The 21,528-nt window shown below is 33.8% G+C and overlaps 3 protein-coding genes across 3 annotated transcripts in view; 1 reads left to right on the plus strand and 2 right to left on the minus strand.

Annotated features, from left to right (window-relative positions):
* Window positions 1–2,869, minus strand: part of Pgant2 (polypeptide N-acetylgalactosaminyltransferase 2) — a 98,217-nt gene extending 95,348 nt beyond the window's left edge. Inside the window, exon 1 of the mRNA XM_035876074.2 lies at window positions 2,501–2,869. Within this exon, the coding sequence (XP_035731967.1) occupies window positions 2,501–2,590 (90 nt within the window). The 5' untranslated portion in view covers window positions 2,591–2,869. The remainder of the gene's footprint in view (window positions 1–2,500) is intronic.
* A 496-nt stretch (window positions 2,870–3,365) lies between these two features.
* On the plus strand, window positions 3,366–19,989 carry Cubn (Cubilin). Its single transcript, XM_035887409.2, has 53 exons — window positions 3,366–3,554; window positions 3,622–3,751; window positions 3,824–3,997; window positions 4,077–4,130; window positions 4,232–4,372; window positions 4,447–4,550; window positions 4,609–4,756; window positions 4,825–5,067; window positions 5,282–5,594; window positions 5,762–6,084; window positions 6,201–6,557; window positions 6,624–6,777; window positions 6,946–7,136; window positions 7,217–7,724; window positions 7,814–8,039; window positions 8,126–8,443; window positions 8,536–8,696; window positions 8,785–9,117; window positions 9,204–9,697; window positions 9,781–10,173; window positions 10,244–10,511; window positions 10,594–10,857; window positions 10,924–11,435; window positions 11,502–11,703; window positions 11,790–12,161; window positions 12,247–12,443; window positions 12,500–12,651; window positions 12,728–12,916; window positions 13,022–13,203; window positions 13,308–13,526; window positions 13,610–13,759; window positions 13,828–13,903; window positions 13,987–14,092; window positions 14,183–14,342; window positions 14,421–14,624; window positions 14,688–14,761; window positions 14,916–15,163; window positions 15,233–15,433; window positions 15,498–15,633; window positions 15,747–16,080; window positions 16,166–16,348; window positions 16,431–16,587; window positions 16,662–16,839; window positions 16,919–17,155; window positions 17,242–17,404; window positions 17,477–17,691; window positions 17,788–17,868; window positions 17,944–18,008; window positions 18,165–18,408; window positions 18,479–18,641; window positions 18,791–19,035; window positions 19,133–19,244; window positions 19,838–19,989. Exons 1-53 carry the CDS (start codon window positions 3,484–3,486, stop codon window positions 19,864–19,866), a joined length of 11,154 nt encoding a protein of 3,717 aa, XP_035743302.2. The 5' UTR covers window positions 3,366–3,483; the 3' UTR covers window positions 19,867–19,989.
* LOC118451155 (uncharacterized) lies at window positions 19,924–21,528 on the minus strand. Its single transcript, XM_035887416.2, has 3 exons — window positions 21,370–21,528; window positions 21,133–21,282; window positions 19,924–21,017 (listed from the first exon to the last, which is right to left on the minus strand). The coding sequence occupies exons 1-3, from the start codon at window positions 21,372–21,374 to the stop codon at window positions 20,117–20,119; spliced, it is 1,056 nt and encodes a 351-aa protein (XP_035743309.2). The 5' UTR covers window positions 21,375–21,528; the 3' UTR covers window positions 19,924–20,116.

Here is a 21,528-nt window from a genome sequence, read left to right on the forward strand (position 1 = left end):
GAAGCAATGAGTGAGAGCAACGTCGATTGTGGCTTTCGAGTTTAATGGCCAAATCGTATTCGGCACGTTAACGCGATTAGTTCGCTCCATTAGCGCGTCAACGCTTAAAACGTTGCACCAGCGTACGCGATTCTCGACGATAGAAAGTTGTTCACGATGCCAGAAATTGCTTCAAAATCGTGCTAGAGTGTGCGATATTGAAAACGAGTGATGATTCGAATGGACGATTGTCAAACGAGACAATGATCGACGTTATATTCTAAAAATCATGTTAAAAATAATATTAGAATACAATTTTCCTTTTTCCCCTCTTTCTTTTTGTTATTCTTCATGCTTTTATTTATTTCTTTTAAGTAAACGAGTAAAAAATATTTTCTAATCCATAGCGCCCATCGAATGATAGTTCCCGAAGAAATAGAATAACTTTCACCTCGCTTCTAAAGTGCGATTAGATCAAATTCACGTACACTCGTACGAACTATTCCACTGGATCTTCTACCTCTCGATTCGAACGGGTTTTATGTTTACGTATACTACATGTATCTATATACGTACAGATATATATATATATATATATATATATATATATATATATATAGATATCTATATATAAATATAGATATAAATATAATATAGATATAGATATCTTTTTTTTCTATCGAATTATGTAACTTTTATTACGAAAACCAAATTTAAAATCAAATTTGTATAAATTATTTTAACAAACGCATCGATTATCGTAATAGCTGGAAGGAAAATTTCAATATTTTTTATTTGGCTCTAAAATCGATTATCCTGAAAAGATATGCGTGAGAGAGAAAAATAAAAAGAGAGAAAGAGAGAGACAGAAAGAGAAAGAGAAAGAGATAGAAGTACACTCAAGCGACTCAGATAAACACGCGATCGTTCGCACGCAACGCAAGAACTCGTCTCGAACTGATTCGTTTCATCGAACTCTTATACCGGACGTTTGTCCGACCGAATTTCATCTTCGAAGAATTTTTTGTCGATTATGAAATAAAAAATATATATCTATCATTAAGATTCGTTCTTGACAACTTTTATTTCGATAAGAGTACGAACATTTAATTGCTATTGTCTATCATAAAATGTATTATTTCTTTTCTATTTTTAACTGCAATTATTGATGGGTATTATATACTTTTCAACTCGATCTTTGCAAAAGTACACATAAAGATTACGTTAATACCTCCTTCGATTTTGATTCAATGCAATAATTGATTCGTTTGTAAGATTTAAATACAATCGGAACAATATAATCCCCGTTGACTGCATTAAAAACTGTTGAATGAAAATGAAAAATAAAAGAAAAAGAAACAATTGATTAAATGAAATAAATAGTTTGGTAGAATTGTATGAAACATTGTATATAATATCTCGTTAATATTTTGAAACATAATCCAATCATTATGAACAAAATTTCCAATACTTGAGAAAACCGATAACCTTTTATCGTAACAACGTTACAAAAGAATTCGCTTGTTATACGGCTCGATTTTTCACGACTAATTATACCAGTACTGTGATCGGTTAATTAATAGGCAAGTTACTTCGCTTCGACTCTAACTATTCGCTTGAGAATAATACAATTGCTCGTAAATGTGAAGTCGGTATAATCTACAATATAGGAAAGAGAAAACCGGAGAGAGGGGGGAGAGAGAGACAGAGAGGGAGAAACTCGACAGTGAACTCAAAGAGATCGGCAGAGTTTAGAAATTTATTAGAAACAAAAGACATTTTGTCTTGTGACTTCCATCGCTTGGAGAATAACGCAAACCAATTATGAAACTGGAAGCAAGCATCTAATTAATATTTTCGCATCAAAATAATAAGCTGTCGTACGAGATAATGACACTACGGTCTTCGAAAAGTAAATTTGAGTTAACTAGATCCACGTAATTACGAAAAGTAACTTTATTGGAGATCATCGAATAATAATGACATAGAATAAATCGCAAGATTAAAATAGAATAAAATATAATAGACATGATTTTGATCGATCGAGAATCGAAATGAATCAAGAATGTAAATGCACGTGTCACGTACATCGACAAATTCCCATGCATCTTATGAAAACGTGAGAAGGGGATGGTTCATGGATCGCTGTAAAATTCTGAACATTTCGAAAAATATCTAAAAAAAAACATAAGAAAAAACAATCACAAAGTGACATTCGTTTTTGGAGGAATGACACGCATAGAGAAAGCAAGGTAGCGTCTCTTTAATAATCGATACACCCTCGAAATTTAAGGATCTGAAAGAAAACCATCGAAGAAGAAAAAAAATAAAAGAAAAAAGAAAAGAATGATACGAAAGAACAATGAAGAAAGGCACATAGAATATTATGTTTGTAAAATATTTGAATAAATAAATTCGTAACTATAAGGTCAACGAAATTCAAGGTTATTGGTATTGAAATAATTACTTTTACGTGAAGATCGTTAGATATTTTTATCAATGAGAATATTTATATCCTTACCTTGGTATCTCTGGATGTGTGATAATAGTAAACAAAGACGAACATCCAGGCGCATGACAGAAGGAGCACTATTTTCACGTTTCGCCGCATGTTCAAGGGTGGTCGTGTCTATCTCTATCTCTATCTGTCTGTCTGTCTGTCTCTCTTTCTCTCTCTCTTTCTTTCTCTCGCGCGCGCGAATAACCTTAATCTTTCTCTCTCGTAACTTTATTAGAGACTTTTCTCTCTCTTTCTTTCCTTTATTTCTCTCACAAAATATAAACTCACGAAAACACGCACACTCGCGGCCGAGAATGCGGCGTGACACCACGAAGAAACACTAAGAACGTGAACCCGCCGGCAGCCGAAGCCATACTGCCGTGTATTGCCGGCGCGCTTCACTGACGCCTCGCCTCATCGCGCCGAGTCGGGAGCTTTCGTCGTTTGTCACTACGCTCCGCCATCATCGTTTGTAACGCCTCCTACCGACATTCCTTAGCGATATCGATTCAACGCGCCAACTTTAAACGTACGAATTTTTCCTCTGCTACTCATTTTTTTCATTTCTTTCCTTTATTCTCTTTCCAAAAACTCCGTTTCCTTTTATCTTTCTTCTTTTCTTTTCTTTTATTTTATTTTATTCTCTTTTTTTTTATTACTTTTCTCAACAAAAATTTTTCTATTATCGTCAATGATAATAAAAAATCTTCAAAATTCATATAAAGATAATTCTAATCTCTCATTAAATTTCTATTTCGATATCTCTTTTGGTTTATGTACGAATTAATGCTTTCTAATAAGTGTAATTCGATATTGGGAGTAATACGATAAATATCTTCGAAAAAACGCCCACTCGATTGGAATGAAAAAGATAGTAGTAGTCGGTTTGAATACCGTGCTTCTCTCGCACAGTCTATCAAAAACGATATTAAACGAAGGATCCTCGAAAAGCGGAGAAACGAAATGTTCTTGTGAATATTTGTCACTTTCGTTTATTCAACGAAATGGCTTCAACGAATATTTGGTTCACCTTATTGCTTTATTTTGGATTGGCCTTTGCGTGGATGGACGAAAGGTAAATTTTTCTTTAAAACTTTTAATTAGAAAAATCGTATTTTATTGTATGATTCTGTTTTTCTTAGGCCAGTTCTCGAGGCACAAGATGGTAATTTAATTATATCCAGCGCAAAGGATAGAAATATCACTCTTAAAGTATTAGGGAACGGTTATATCAATGTTAATGAAATTAATTTACTTCACGTCGCCTTGGCTGTAAGCTTACACATTTTCTTGTAAAGCACGGGCAGATGTGAGATTTCAGATTAAAGATACCCTTTTCTTCAGGCTCAAAATGCAACACGTCTGATGGAAAGATTGAAAGCTGGGTATCTCGTTCAAGTGGATAATAATCTCGCAAGGCTAATCAATCTCGTTGAAGGTCCTACAGGTTTACAAAGGAGGATTGCTATGTTGGAAGGAACGGGAGGAAATAGCTCGCGTTTGCCGATTAGACGATTGGTAACACGATAGATCTTCATAGCGAAGTTAATTATAAAACGATTTTCTCGACAAATTATTTTATATAAATTGTTTACAGCCTTATTCGACTGACAATTTAACGAGAAATAGTATACGTCGTACTAATGAAAGAGTAAGTATCAAATTTCACTGATAAACGAGAGAATATTTTCATCCGATAGTGATAATTAAAAAGCAAACAAATTTTTTTTTACAATTTGTTAAAAATCAAAGATACGAAGATTGGAAGAGACAGTGAGAGAGATCGAAAATAAGCTGAAAGAAAACGCTTGTCAAAGTAATCCTTGCGGAAATGGCGGCACTTGTCAAGATCTTTACGAAGGATATCAATGTCTATGCCCTTCTAGTTGGGAGGTAAAACGAATAATAAATAGGTCTTATGATCTTTTAATATAATTTTTATATCATAATTATAAAATTTTGTTCAGGGACCTAATTGCATGACGGACGTAAACGAATGTGCTAGATATCTTGGCACGGATCTCGGATGTCAAAACGGAGCAACCTGTTTCAATTTGCCTGGATCTTATAGGTATGTAACATCGATTTATTCTCCTACCGCTCAATTTTAAAAATACATCGGTGTTTAGATGCGATTGCCAAACTGGCTGGTTCGGACTACATTGCACAAAAAAGGACTCCATCTGCAACAGGGAAAACTCTCAAGAACTTTGTGGACACGGTATATGTATCCCTAAACCTGGAGTTGTCACTGGTTACATCTGTCTCTGCGATCAAGTATGTTGAAAAGTTATAAAAAAATTTTACTTATATCTATATTTTTATAAAACTCAATTTGTCTTGAGGGATGGGAAACCGATGGCAGGAATCCAGCTTGTACAAGAGACGTAGACGAATGTGCGGCGAAACATCCACCGTGTTCCGTAAACCCTCCAGTCACCTGTTTCAATGCACCCGGTACATTTTTCTGCGGTGCCTGTCCTCGAGGTTATACCGGAAATGGTTATTACTGTACTGACATCGACGAATGTTTGGAGGATAATGGTGGATGTAGTACCTCGCCTCGAGTACAATGTATTAACACAATGGTAAAGATCGATTTATATAATCAAAATATTTCTCGAATTATTATTTCAATCGAATTAACATGACTTAACGGATTCCTCGTTAGTTTCACAATATTCTACAAGTTAATTCGGGAAAGCTAACGAAGCGAAATCTTTTTGTAAGAGAAATCCTTCGAAATCCCTTTTAAACCGAGAGCTTAAGAAAAAGAATGTAAAGTCGATTATCGTTACGCAGGGATCAAGGGTCTGCGGTCCGTGTCCTTTAGGATATCATGGCGATGGAGTCTCCTGCATCTATGTTGGTCCTTGTAGGATTAATAACGGTGGTTGTCACCCGTTAGCAACCTGCATCGAAAATCCTGCACTTACCAGCTCTTACGTGCAGTGTCGTTGTCCAGCAGGATACCAAGGTGATGGAGTTGGTCCGAACGGTTGTCAGCCTGCAACTGAAATATCGAATAATTCATGCGTTAATCATCCTTGCGTTCACGGCACGTGCGTTTCTACTTATCATGGATTTCTCTGTAGATGCGATTCTGGATACACAGGTACCTATATATTTGTCCTTCATATGGAATTAAACTGTTTATCTTAACGCTTTGAACTTTACAATCATTTATTTGTTAAAGTTCGATGTCACAAATATCGTATATATCGTTTAAATAAATAATAAATGATCGGACGACATCACTAATAATTCATTATTATAACACAGGGACAACATGCAATACTCAAATCGATCCCTGCTCGCCTAATCCTTGCAAGAACAATGGAGTCTGCATTGTCACCAGTGGTGCAGTGACCTGCAATTGTTCTAGCTCTTATACAGGAAGCAGATGCGAGACGCAACGACAAACTTGCGGTGGTGTATCTCGAAATCCTATCGGCCACTTAGAGTTTCCTATTGGTGGGACCACTTACCAACATGGACTCAGTTGTGCTTGGGTTTTGGTGACCAATTATTCTCAAATCCTGAACGTTACCTTTACAAATTTTAACTTGGAGGATTCTACTGACTGTAAATTTGATTTCCTTCAGGTAATAAATACTATGATAGTTCCTCGCCAAATAGATAGGAAATAATATAGATAATTTATAAAGTTATTAACAGAGCTAATAACTTTATATTAATAAATATTATATATTTCTTCTAGATACACGATGGTAGAAATGCTGGTAGTCATATGATAGGCAGATTTTGTGGTAACACTTTACCCAATAAAAATGGAAACATTGTTTCATCTCACAACGCATTGTATTTTTGGTTTCACTCGGATAGTACCGTAGCACACGAAGGATTCGCTTTGCATTGGAATACGATCGACCCGATCTGTGGTGGAACTTTTGAAGAGGATTATGGTACAATAACGTCACCTGGTTATCCGGGAAGATATCCTCCTAACAGAGATTGCTATTGGCATATATCTGTAAAAGAGGGAAAAAGAGTACAATTACATTTCGGACAACTAATGCTCGAAGAACATACTACATGCGAATATGATTATGTCGAAGTTTGTATCTATTGATTTTTAGATGAGATCATCGATAAATAGCATGCTAATTTTCTTATTTTACAGATTACAACATACAATAATGAACTTCTAGGTCGTTATTGTAATCATAGTCGGCCCGGACCTGTCATTGCACTTGGAAACGAAGTTACACTTTACTTTCACTCAGATGGCTCAGGTCAAGATGCTGGTTTCCAAATTCATTATTCAACAGTAGAAGGTAACTGTTTCCAAAAGATACATATAACATATATTTTTAACATATGTATATGTGTGTATATATATATATATATATATATATATATATATATACATATATATATATATATATATATATACCCCAATCCAGAAAAAATGTCTACATTTGGAAAATAAATCTTATATTCAGGTATACCTGGTTGCGGTGGTATTTTTACTTCGAATGTTGGCTCGATCCATTCTCCTGGTTCTTTGTCATCCTATCAAGCAAATATAAATTGCGAATGGAAAATACAATTACGACCTGGTGAGAAAATACAGATCACTTGGCAGAAATTCAGTCTTGAAGAATCTACCAGTTGTAATTTTGATGCGGTCGAGGTAATCATATGAATTTACTTATTTATATCAAAATAAAGCAAATCAGAATTACAAATAAGAGGATTTAAAATTTTGTTTAGATTTATGATGGAGATAGTACAAATTCTCCATTGATTGGTAGATATTGCGGCGATATCATACCGCCGACTCTTAAATCGAGTTCCAACAACATGGTAATAATATTCACGAGTGATTGGTCCTTCGAAACGGAAGGTTTTTCCTTATTTTACGAAGTCATATGCGGCAAAGAATTTACCGATGAAACTGGTGTCATTACCTCTCCCATGTATCCAAATTCTTATCATCCTATGAAAACTTGCATCTACGAAATTATCCTTCCACCAGGTAAAGCCATTATTCTCACTATCCTCGATTTGGATTTGGAAGGAATGGGCAGTGATTGTTATTTCGACTCTCTCGAAATTTTCGACGGCGATGACGAGAATGCCACTAATCTTGCCACTCTCTGTAGCTTCACATCATCCGAATCATTTTATTCGACGTACAATTACATGTACCTCAAATTTATGAGCGATAGTAGCATTCAAGGTCGAGGTTTTAAACTTAATTACACCTCTGTAGATCGAAGTAAGTAAAATCAAAAATCAAAAAATTATATACACATTTTTATTACTTCGATCGAAAATAATTTCAAAATCGTCACTTTTTTTCTGAAGGATGCGGAGGGTTGTATAAAAATCCTAACGGAATTATTGAATCACCTGGTCAAGACAGTAATTATGAAAATAACGAAGAATGTACCTGGATAATCCAGGCACCTCCAGGATATGTGGTCCAACTTAACTGGTTGTCGTTTAATCTCGAATATCAAATACGTTGTAGAAACGATTACGTTAGCGTTTATGAAAATATTTCGAAATCGGAAGATAGTCACTTAGGAACGTAAGTCAATCTCTCAATATCATATAATTATTATTAGATTATTCGATATAGTGATTCATTACCAAAGTTATTTTTATTCGTTTTAGTTATTGTGGCAATAATAAACCACCTATACTCACTTCTCGAGAACGAACGATGGTGATATTCTTTGAGACCGATTCAAGCATCACATTAAACGGATTTATGGCTACGTACATCTTTATCGATGTTTCCAAAGTTTGCGGTGGTTACTACGTACAGCAAAGTGGCGTTATCCGATCTCCTAACTATCCAGAAAACTATCCACGTTCGAAGGAATGCGTATGGGTTCTCGAAGCACCCAATAGACAAAGGGTTACCCTTATAGTCGATACCTTCGAGCTTGAAAGTCATGAAAACTGTATGTTCGATTACTTGGAGATAAGGTATAAAGCAATGAAAAAACTCTTTTTTATTTTTCACAAATTCCTTTCCTTTTCTTTTTATGAAATACAAATAAACTATTGACGTATTTTAGAAATGGTGGTTACGATAATTCACCTTTGATCGGACGATATTGTGGCAGTGATATACCAAAACAAATTGTCAGTCAAACGAATCAGTTATATATCAAATTCGTATCTGATAATTCACTAACGGAAGCAGGTTTCAGCATCGATTGGGATAATACAGCAGAAGGTGAGTTGTAACGTAAAAAGAAAAATAAATAAACTTTTTCTTTATAAATATTCCTTTGAACTTTTTAAGTAAAAATGATCTATTTTAGGATGTGGTGGAACATTAAGTTCCACTAGAGGCGATATTATATCACCGAATTATCCACAAGCATATAGCCGAAATGCCGAATGCATCTGGAGAATCGCTGTTGCCGCAGGCAATACAGTAGAGCTTGTTATAATTGATCTCGATTTGGAAGATCATGCAAAATGCAGATACGATTATGTGGAGATATTCGAAGGCACCTCTCGTACACGAAATGTCGAACGATATTGCCATACTCATCCATCGATTATAAATACAAAATCGAACATAGTGACCATTCGTTTCCGTAGCGACTTTACCATATCCGCTCGTGGTTTCCACATTAAATATGAAACCGGTATTGCGAATTTTCATTTTCGTTAAAGTTACTGATATTGATTAATTCCATTAAATTTTTCTGAATGAATCCTATTTTTTTCTCAGTATGTCACAACACGGTACGCGGTTTCTGGGGCGTCATAGAATCACCTAATTTCCCGAACAAATACGAACACTCGATAAACTGTAGTTGGATGATCAACGCACCAATCGGTAACAAAATTAATCTGACGTTCTCTCATTTCAACTTGGAACAAATCGGTGAACAAGATAGTTGTCATTACGATTATCTCGAGATCAAACAAGGCTCAAACAACCAATCCAATAGTGAACTCGGCAAATTTTGTGGCTCGGACAATCTTCCTCCAAAAATTCACTCAACGGAACATCAAGTTTTTATCAATTTCTTTACCGACGATTATGTTACCAACAATGGCTTTCGATTGGAATGGTTGGTCGATGGTTGTGGTGGACATTTGACTAGACCTTCGGATATGTTCACCTCTCCGGATTATCCAACACCATATCCGCGGTCAGTTAGATGTGAATGGCTAATTGAAGTCGATTATATGCATAGTATCGAAATCACCTTGCACGATGTAAGTCAAGAAGAAAGATAGCATTCATTGGAATGGAACAGAGTTTAATATTTTCATCTTAATTGCTTCTTTTTTATTATCAGGTCGACATTGAAAATCAACAGATTTGTCATTACAACTCCGTAACGATCTACGGAGGGGAAGATGAAAGTGCACCAAAATTAGTTACTTTATGTCATTCCAATAAACCGCTTATCTACACCAGTTCCGGTAACAAAATGTTTGTCACGTTTGATGGGAACCCCTTTTACTCTTCTCGCGGTTTTAAAGCGAGCTACAAAAGCATTCCTTTGAGATGTGGTGGAAGATTTACAGTGAACTCCGGCGTCATTCATACGACCAATTATCCCCTCAATTACCCGCATAATCAAAACTGCGAATGGTTGTTACAAGTTGATAAAAATCACGTGGTGAATATTACCTTCGAGGACTTTGATATCGAGGATAGCAGAAACTGTACCGAAGATTACGTAAAAGTATGATAACAAAAATGATCTCTACTTTTATAGAAATTCATTTCTATCAAATTTCTATTATTTTCTTTAGATATTCGATGGACCAACCAAAGACAATTACTTGATGGGTACTTACTGTCGAAATCAGCTTCCTCCCTCTTATGTTTCGACGGGTAACGAAATGTTAGTTGTTATGAGAAGCGACAGTATAATATCTGCAAAAGGATTCAAGGCCAGATACAAAGCAGCATGCGGTGCTCGTATAATCGTGAAGGATCAAGGCTTACTCACAGAATCCAGCGGTAATATGAATAATGATTTATTCAATTGTACTTGGATACTCGTAGCCGAAAATCCTGGTAAGTTAGCAAGTCTATGAAAAATAAAATAATTTCCTTCAACTTTCAAGAATCTGTCTACGTTTGTTCGATTCGTTTACAGCCGATCACGTGACAGTATCTTTCACGCACATGGATATCAACCCGTTACAATTTTATAAAAACATGACTGAAGGAGACCCGTGTTCCATAGAATATCTGCAGGTAATCGAAGGCGAATATATGGATGGACCTGTTCTTGGAAAATGGTGCAGTAACAAAAGTCCTCCACCTATCACGAGTACTGGAAGTGCTCTCACTATTCATCTATATGCGAAACTAAAAGGATACAGTGATTTCTCCGCTATTTACAGTGTCTTAAATTCTGGTGAGTCATAGAACATTTCAAAATCTTTCGAGTTCGTTAAGACCAATAAAAATAATCTTTTCTTAGCTTGCGGCGGAAATTATACATCTGAACACGGAACAATCGCATCGCCGGGTTATCCTAATTCTTATCCCCTCAATTCCGAGTGCATTTGGATTTTAAATACTTCGCCTGGAAACAAAATAAGTATAATTTTTCACGAGTTCAATATTCAACAAAGCGAGAATTGTGACTTGGATTATCTTGAGATTCGCGAGGAGAATGGAATCGGTAAACTGATAGGCGTTTTTTGTGGCCAAGAAATTGATTCAATCACATCCTCGAGCAAACTCTGGATCAAATTCAAAAGTGATACCGAAAGTGCAGCTAAAGGATTCTTTGCCGATTATAGTTTCTTATCAGGAAACGAACTTTCGGGACCAATTGGTCGAATCACTTCGCCTTTGTATCCTCTCTTATACAAAACTCCGGGTACTTATTCGTGGCGAATCACAGTTGAAACCGGATATGTCATTCAATTGGAATTGAAAGAAATAATTTTAGAGAATTTCGATTTAAATTGTGAAAGTTCGTTGAAGGTAATTATCGAGATCAGCTTAATGCAAATGATGTTAACTATGTGATAATGGAAGGGATTTTTTCAGATCTATGATGGTTACAATGACGAAGCACCGATCTTGTTGGAACAATGTTCTCGCGTGGCACCTCCACCATTCGAAACTTCGAGTAATATGGTTTACATCGTTATGAAAATTTATTTCGGTGGATTTGGCGATAAATTTGATCTTAACTGGCTTCAAATACCAAAATCTATCGTCGATGAAAAGAAAGTAAAGGAAATTAAATGTAAGTCGATTATTCAAAAATTAATCAAATTCGAAAATTAATCAAATTTTACTTTACTGAAATTAACTTTGCAAAATGATTTACAGTCTCGAAATGTAGCGAAGAAGTGGCCTTGACAAACGAGGGCAATAGTAGTTATATGTTCAGTTCTCCTGGTTGGCCATATGGTTATGAAGATAATCTTGAATGTTTTTGGATCTTTACTTCACCTCCAGGAACTCATCTTGCCCTTAGAATAATGTCGATAAACTTGGAAGAAAGTCCCGATTGTATAGCTGATTACGTAGCCGTTTATTCGGGAAATGCCATAACTTCAACGGAAAATAGTGTCCTCGAAAAAAAATTGTGTCTCTTCAATGAAACTTGGATCAAGATAACAACGAAAAATGTCATGACGGTCAAATTTATTTCAGACGCCTATCTCAATAAGACTGGCTTTAAAGCTCAAGTTTACAGAGGTAAGAGTTTTTCAGTTTTTTTTGGAAAGAATTTTCTTTCAATTAAATATTCATTTTAAATTTATATTCTATTGTTAACGAGTAGAATGCGGTGGAGATTTAACGGGACCAAACGGAGTGATAGATTTCAATAATAAAACTATTATAAGTGGATTAAGTATTTGGCGTTTCTCATGCGAATGGATTGTCACCGTGAGACCTGGTAAAACTATACAAGTTGAAATCCATGATTTGTTCACGTTAGAAACACAAAATAATACGTGTAGATATAATTATATTATGGTAAGGACAATTTAACTTTGAATAAAATACATTTTTTAATGTCGCTTACTTTTCAGTTGAAAAATGGAGGAGATGCTTCTTCTCCTTTACTAGGAACTGGAAAATATTGCAGTGACATAGTACCTGGACCTTTAGAAACGATCGGAAACAAGCTTTACGTTCGAGCTATTGGTCGTGTTAAAAATCTAATGTTTAAATTAACATATAGGTAAAATATCAATTATTCTTTTTTTCTTGCGAATGAATTATCATCGCAAGATCGTTAATTATAAAAAATTTCCCAGAGAAATGAGTATGAATTGTGGCGGTGAATTTATCTTATCGAATGAACAGAAGGATATAGAGATCAGTACTCCAAATTATCCGAACATTCCACATCCTCATAGCGAATGTGTTTGGAAGATCATGGCGGTTAACGGAGAAAAAATTTCCATTCATTTCATAGATAGATTTGATTTGTCTTCCAATATAAAGTAAGTTTCCACTTATCATAATTCAACAATTATAATGCATTTACGATGATGAATTAAAAAAATATACATATAAATATTTTATATATATATATAAAATTATTTTAGCTGCGAAAATGAATACGTTGAAATAAGAGACGGTGGAACGGACAGTTCGCAATTATTAGGACGATTTTGCAAAGACATAGCACCTAGCACTATAACGACGAAAGGAAACATGATGTATATACATTTTTATACTGACGTACCTGATCCAAAGAATGGTTTTAAGGCTGTCATTGTATCTGGCGGTAAGTCTTGTTCTTAAAGCTTCCTATATGTATGCACATATTTATCATTTATTTGATTTATTTCATCGAGAAAACTTTAACTTAATAATCAATCAATGTGATAGATATGTGTGGTGGTATTCTGAGAAGTACACAAGGTACTCTTAGTTCGCCGGATTATCCTCACTCATACCCTAAAAAAGAAATTTGTGGATGGTGGATAATCGGTCCACAGGATCACACCTTGAAAATTCAATTCCGTGATTTGCATCTTCCAACACGGCGTAATTGTAAAACAGCTGATTATGTTGAAATCTCCGAACAAATTCCTGGGAATAAATCAGGTACGTTAACAATAAAATATTTATAAGTTTTTCTAATAAAACCATTTGTCATATTTATTATTAATTTGACTATTAATTGTTAGAAGTCGAAATTCTTGGAACATATTGCGGAACTCAACTGCCGAATATCATTCAGACAACCTTGAATGAGGCCTTTGTCACTTTCCATAGCGACGATCGAGATTACATCTCTTTCAGAGGCTTTAGCTTAAACTTTACATCCAATCTGGAGGGTAAGAGATATTTTAAAACAAATTTTTCTTTTAAGAAAATTACGAACTTTTTTTTTGACCATTTATAGTTTGCGGTGGTGAAATTACCGCATTGAGCGGTATAATAAAGTCACCTGGATATCCAAATGTAATAACACGTTCCAGGTACAAAATTATCAAATCTATAAAAGATACAATATATTTTCTAATAGATATATCAAATTTTATATTTACTATTTCTCTTACAGATATTGTGATTGGAGAATCAAACTACCGTTAGGCTATCAAGTACTAGTGGAAATTATAGATCTTGGTGCCGTCGATAAATCTTTTAGAAACAGCTATACATTATCGGTAATTAAAATTTTGCAAAGAATACTTTCTTAGTAAGAAATCAAAAAGGAGAAAAAAAAGAAAAAACGAGATATTGAAATTTCTTTCTAGTTCTACAATGATTTCCAATTCAAAACAAAATTTAAAACGCTAACGGATAATACAGATCTATCGCAAATTAAAAGTAGTAGTAATACACTGATGATCAATTATTGGGCTCCAACTGGTTACAGAGGTTTTAAACTTCTATACTCGGCTGCTGCACCTGCTCGTATGTTTTTAATTTTCGGAAAAAAAATAAAGAAAATAAAATTTTTTTTATTCTTCATTAATAATCGAAACGTTTCAGCTTGCGGTGGAATACTTACCGATATACAAGGTGAAATAAAAGGTCCACCTGCTCCTTACAATATGTCCGCATACTTATGTGTATGGCTGATTAAACCACCGGAGAGTTTGATCAATTATGGTAATTACACGGGATTAACACTGACCCTGAGAATCACTGGCGTTATTAGTGAATGCTACAGCTATACTTCGATTAGTATCACAGGTAAGTAAAATGAAATGTCATTAATGAATCGTCAAAATTTCATTCGTTATTTTTTTCTTTTAGATATTGGTAAAATTTGTGGTAACGTAACAAAACCAAGATACCTGAGAAGTCCGTTGATCGAAAACGAATTGAAAGTATTTATCTCTGCCTCTCTTTCTCTCTCTCTTTCTCTCTTTCTCTCTCTCTCTCTCTCTCTCTCTTTCTCTCTCTCTCTCCTTTTTTCTCTTAAAATCACGATCTATTCGATTCATTTAAAAGATTTAATGAATCTACGTTGACGATTCACAGATATTAAATAGCAGTAGTTCGAATATAAAAGGAATACAATTTAATGTAACGTATCAATGGCAACCTTGCGGTGGCATTCTCCAGGGCCCATCTTATATATCTCACATTATAACTACCCCAAAGAATATTTCTTATCCTATAAATTGCGCCTGGCATGTAAAATATACGAACATCGGTGAAATGATAAATCTTTCCTTCACCAAATTTGATTTAGTTAGCAATTGCGAAATTGCTTATATTATAGTCAGGTAAACGATGCCTTTTTTTATTTGAGGAAATAAATATTTTCTTTTTTCACTTAAAATAAATACTTTCAGAAATGGCGGGCCAATGTCACCGAAAGTTGGTACTTTCTGTGGAAATGTATTACCGGCTGATATCTTAAGCAGTTCGAATCAACTATGGATCGAATATTATGCATCAGCAGCACCTAACGAATTCGAGATTAAACTTCAATTGGCCAATCATGGTTGCGGAGGTGCTTTACGAGATTTTAGCAGAGAAATTGCTTCTCCTCAGTAAATATCTTTCTTCTTATATTAATTTACATAGAAAAAAAATATGACATATTTATTTTTTTAGATTCCCAAAACAATATCCAAACAATGCGGAATGCACATGGGAAATAATGGCGAATAATGGTTATCATATAGAATTGAGCTTTGTAAATCGATTCAATTTGGAAAGCAGTACTAATTGCGAAAAAGATTACATACAGGTATTTTTCAATTCTCCAAATCTTAGATACTTACTTAACTTCAAAATCGTTTTAACTTTGATCATTATGAACAAAGGAAAGTTTCAAATGTTTAAAAGTCAATAATATCGTAGATATTTGATTGGAAACCAAAACATAATATTATTTATGGAAATTGGACCGAATTGGGTAAAGTTTGTGGAAGAGACACACCACAACCGTTTACTTCTACGACGAATCGAATGAAAGTTATCTTTCGTTCGAATGAAGCCATACAAGCTGATGGTTTTCGCGCAATTTGGAACGAAAATTGTGGTGGTGTCTTCACTGTAACCGAAGAACAAAAAACAATCGTATCACCAGGATATCCGAACGACTATCAGCCTAACTTGAATTGCAATTACACTCTCATTACCGATAATGACCAGGATATCATAGTCCAATTTCTTGAATTTGAGATCGAACGAAGTAAGCTAAGCAAAAATAAACAATAATATGCCAGCTAAATAAACTAATGTGTTCTAAAACTTGTTTTGTATTTCATGTCGGGTAGTTTGTCATTTCGATAATTTGACCATCATCAGTCAGGAATATTCATTTATGGCTTCAAAAAAAGAAACTAGGTGTGGCAATGACATGCCACCTATACAAAGATCAGCATCTCGAATGGAGATCATTTTTAAAACGGATGCATATATTCAAAGGAATGGTTTTGTATTCACTTACTTTATAAATAGTAAGTTGAATTGATAATTATTAAAACTTTGAATCGTTATACATGATTAGTAATAAAATGAAATTTTCTATGTTAATAATAGATTGTGGTGGGGTGATAAATAAACCAACGGAAATAAAACCTTTAATGAATGATGACAAATATTTTGATCATATAAATTGCACTTGGTTGATCCAAGCTCCGAAGGATGACAGCATAGTACTTCGATTTGAAAAATTCGTCACGGAATCTACCGGAAGGTATGGACAATTTTAATCCATTTTTCTTTCTCTTTTCTCATAAAACATGTATCCAAAAATTAATTTTGTTTAAGCTGCTATTATGATTACGTTGCTGTTTATGAGAGCGAATTAATCGATTCGGATAAATTGATTGGGAAAGTCTGCGGCAATTTAACCAAAAATTTACCCGTCTTCAAAACTGATTCAAACTATATGGTAGTGAATTTTGTTGCTGATCATTCGTTGAGTTACGAAGGTTTCATTGGGAAGGTAATAATTTATTGTAAAATCATTAAAAACTAATTGAATTCTATCAAAATGAATAATAAAAAAATGACAAATTTTTCAGATCTTCTTCGGTAGTAGTCCTGCAGCTGGCTGCGGTGGTATAGTGAATCTAAGCAGTGTCGCATCAATGAATTTTAGAACTCAGAAAGGTGCAACGTATAAATCGTTCGAAGATTGTCATTGGACGGTCTTGACTACAGCAGGAAAAAATATTAAATTGACGATAAATAGTATGGATATTAGAACCAATCCAAGAAACGATAATGTTACTGAGAGATGCCCCAACGATTATCTTGAAGTAAGATAATCACTTTTTTGTCATCGATCTATTCAAATATAATGATTTTTTACACTTTCGGAAAGTTAATCCATTATCATTTTAAGATTCACGACGGGGCAGGACAATTTGCGGAATTATTGGGTAAATACTGTGGAAGCTTACCACCTCCAGTAATAATTGCAAGTACAAACAAACTATGGATAAGATTCTTCAGCGACGGTACTGTTGAAGGAGCCGGAGCAATCGGAACTTTAGAAGCTCTAGATTGTAAGCAGTTTCTCGTGTTTATCAAATCCATTAAACTAAATAATATTCTTACAAACTGATTCGATTTTCCAGCACCTTGTGGATTGACTTATAGAAAGGCTAATACAACGGCAGCTTATATAACGTCTCCTGGATATCCCAACTCATATGAGCCTGGTATTCGTTGCCGTTGGACTGTAGAAAATTCTAATGAATATAGTGATCTAATGTTAGTTAGATTATTGGAATTTAATATGACAAATTCAAAAAATTGCGAGGATGAATATCTAGCGATCTCAGATTCCGAAGTAATTGAATTAGAAGCTAATTAAATATTTCTTCTCTCTCTCTCCCTCTCCCCCCCTCTCTCTCAATGACATAACTTATATTTTCTTTTCCAACAGAATCGAAAATACATCGATCATGGATTTGGTGAGAATTTGATTTTCTCTGGCACACATTCATATGGAATAAATATCGAAATGGTATAGTCTATCTATACTTTATTGATACTTTGACGTTGAATCTTTTCTTTATATTTTTTTTGCTTTCGTTTTCAGGGAAGTAGCTATGCCTTTTCGTCATATAAATTTTGTGGAGAAGAAAAACCCTTCGAATTTTATAGGTAAATCAATCTTATCAATAACTTCTTCCACTTTACCTTTCTACGACATAAATGTGTCAATTAGTTGACTGATAAAAATATTTGATATTAATCCTATCATAATTAATCATTTGAAGAATTTAATATAAAAGAAAAAATGGCCTCTTCGCTTTATAGTTCCAGCAAGGAGTTCAACATCCGCTTTAAAACATCCTCACGAGGAAAAGGTTTCAAACTGGAATACAGCCTATCTAATTGCAATCGGAATTATACGGCAGATGAAACTCAAGGTCGAATCATTCATCAAGGATTTGTAAACTGCTGGATCACGATCACTACCTTGCCAAATCGTACGATCTCTCTATACTTTAATAATTTCAGACTATACGATCAGGAAGGATGTACGGGTAGTGCTCTACAGGTGAAAAAATATTCACTAATTTAATACAATCACAATCTAACAATAAGAATTCTTATAATCTAATATATAGATTCGCGAAGGAGATTTTAGTGGCAATGTTTTGGCCATACTTTGCGGTTTGGAAAGTCCAAGTCCAATTTTCAGTACAAGCAATAAACTCAGTCTACATTCCTGGTCGCCAGAAAATAGCAATTATGAGAGCTATGATATAACTTATGTTACCACAGACGCAGGTATTTAAAAAAAAAAAAAAAAAAATATATATATATATATATATATATATATATATATATATATATATATATTATACATATTTCTAAAAACAAAGAAATGCAAATTTGACTCATACAAGTGTATTTCTGATTTTTTTTTTATTTTATAGGACGTGGTTGTGGTGGTACCATATTCAATTATGGCGGTACTTTCACTTCGCCATTATACCCAGATATTTATCGAAATAATACTGTGTGTGTTTGGGACGTGAGCGTACCTCGAGGATTCAAAATTTTTCTCAAATTCACAGTCTTCGATATTGGCACCAGAAAAACTTGCGAGCGTAATAACGTGAAAATTTACGATTTCATTAATGGCGGAGAACGTTTGTTAAGAAATACTTACTGTGGAGGGGTAAATGTTTTTTTGACATAATTATCTAATCGTAGAATGTAAAGTATAGATCTTTCTGAACTCGAGCTATTCTTTTTTACTTTTTATATTTTTTTAGGACGATCCAGCGAGATTCGAAGCAGAAGGGAATAGAATTCTCGTCGAATATACTTCGACAATGAATAATATTGGAACTGGTTGGGTTGCAGTTTTTATGGCCCAATCCATTTGTAAGTATAACAGATTTATCGAATTTCGAAACTACATGAATCGAGCTAATTATGAATTACATATTTACAAATCAGTTTTAAACAATTAACAATTTTCTACGAAAATATTTGATTCAATATTGTTAAAAATTAATAATGATTATAATTATATATATATATATATATATATATATATATATATATATAAATTATAATTATAATTATATATATATTATAAATTATTATATTATATATATATAAATTATAATTATAATTATATATATTACAACTTATTATATTATATATATATATATATATATATATATATATTCATTGATTTTTTGTTATTATTTTTATAACCTATTGCGCCTGAAGATAAACAATGCTTCATACTTCATCGATAATAATGATTGCGATATTATCACTTGAATATATTGACTATCATAAGAAGCAAAAAAGATTTCTTACTCATAGATGGCATTATCAAATACAATTGTCGACGAAGTATGGAGAGTTGTCTGTTTCTAGGCGTAATATATGAACAAATAATTACGAAAAATAAATATATAATGAAATGTTTAAAATATGAATGTCATCCTTTGTGTTTGTTACAGCACATCCGATTGAGATAGGTGATTGGTGATTATGGACTTGTATTAAGACTAGAAATTGTGACATTGTAAATAATAACTCAGCTAGATATATTTTAAACTTGATAATATAATGTAAATAGATTAAAATAAATAACAATGTGCTCAAATATTCATTTTCCCCTTAAATTTCGAGTAGATTTGAATCGATTTCTCTCGAAGAAGTACAAATAATGAAATGATTAAGAAGTCTTTCTCTCTATCTTCTTTTGTCTATCACAACAAAGATATTCTTGGGGAACTTTAAACATCGACATTAACCTCTTCATTGAAGTTCTCCTTGTTAAAACAACAATCATGTTCTTCAAAATTCTCGTTTTCTTCGCATTCGACTTTGCCTTCCGACACCAACGTCGATTCCTTCTCTTCTTCCTTATAATTAAACTCTTCTATTTCTCCATTAATCTTATTGTCTACATGACGACTCTTCTTTTCGTATGTCCTATCCTTATCTTTTTCTATATCATCTACATTAATAGAATCTTCGGCGTTCGATTCCTCTACCTTTTTGTTCTTCAAGTGTTGACACTGGCTCTTCTTTTTTGTCTTTTTGTCAAGCTTAAGCTTCTTATTTGATTTTATTTCTTCCGTGGGATCAATGTTATCCGCATAAATCGTGGACTTCGATTTATTATGAATTTTATTTTTTTCAACCTTGGGATTTTCAGGTTCTCCGCTGTTAATATCGACCATCTTCGATCTTTTCTTTTTTTTATCTTGATTTTTCAATTTTTTCGAATCACGTTCTCCAACAATGTTCTCTGTCTTTATCTCCGCTTTCGTTTCCGCTTCCGTCTCCGCCTCTGTCTTTGACTCCGTATTCTTTTCCTTCACCTTCTTCTCCTTCAACATCTTGTTCTCTTCTTCTAAATCCCTCGGACGCCTTCTATTATGCTGTTTATTCTTCGAGTTTAAATCTTTATTCTTGTATTTTTCCTTCGCGTGTCGTACCTTTTTATTATGATCAGCTTTAACTTCTCCATTTTTATTATGTCCATTCTTTGACTTTGTCGTGTGATGCGACTTTTGTGATTCCTTCAATCCATCCAAAGAATTTGGCTCGGAGAAAGAAGAAATCTTTTTCTTCTTTTTCGATTTATCGTGCCCCTTTAAGTCTCTCCCTTCCTTTACTGAAATTTCTTCTCTAAAATGATTTATTAGAAACGAAATTTTCGAGAAAGTACATTAAATACGAAATAAATAAACCAAATAATTAAATACCAAATAAAAATATTTTCGAAAGATTTAACACAACTTACTTCGATTCGGAATTCACAATTTCTCTTTTCTTTCTGTGTTTCTCTTGAACACTATTAGAAGATTCAACTTCCTCTGACTTCACCTTCTTTCCAAATACTTCTGTAGTCAATATACTGACTATCAAAAGCGTTGTTAATAAAATCCAAATCCTATGTTAAAGTATAACTTAATTCATAAAAATAATAAATAAAGATAATAGATAAATAAAAAATTAAAAAAATCGATTAATTGCTCACCGCATCTTTCCAAATTCAAATATTCCTTTTCGTTTCTATATTCGACGTTAACCAACAGAAAATGATCATAACAACTGGCTACGTCGCATTCTAGATGCCCTTTATATCTTGCTCCGCTTCTGCAGATATCTCGATAAACATACAAACGTTCATACGTTC

The sequence above is a fragment of the Vespa mandarinia genome, chromosome 8 (assembly GCF_050613455.1).
Source record: "Vespa mandarinia isolate Hongniang chromosome 8, ASM5061345v1, whole genome shotgun sequence".
Lineage (NCBI taxonomy): Eukaryota > Metazoa > Arthropoda > Insecta > Hymenoptera > Vespidae > Vespa > Vespa mandarinia.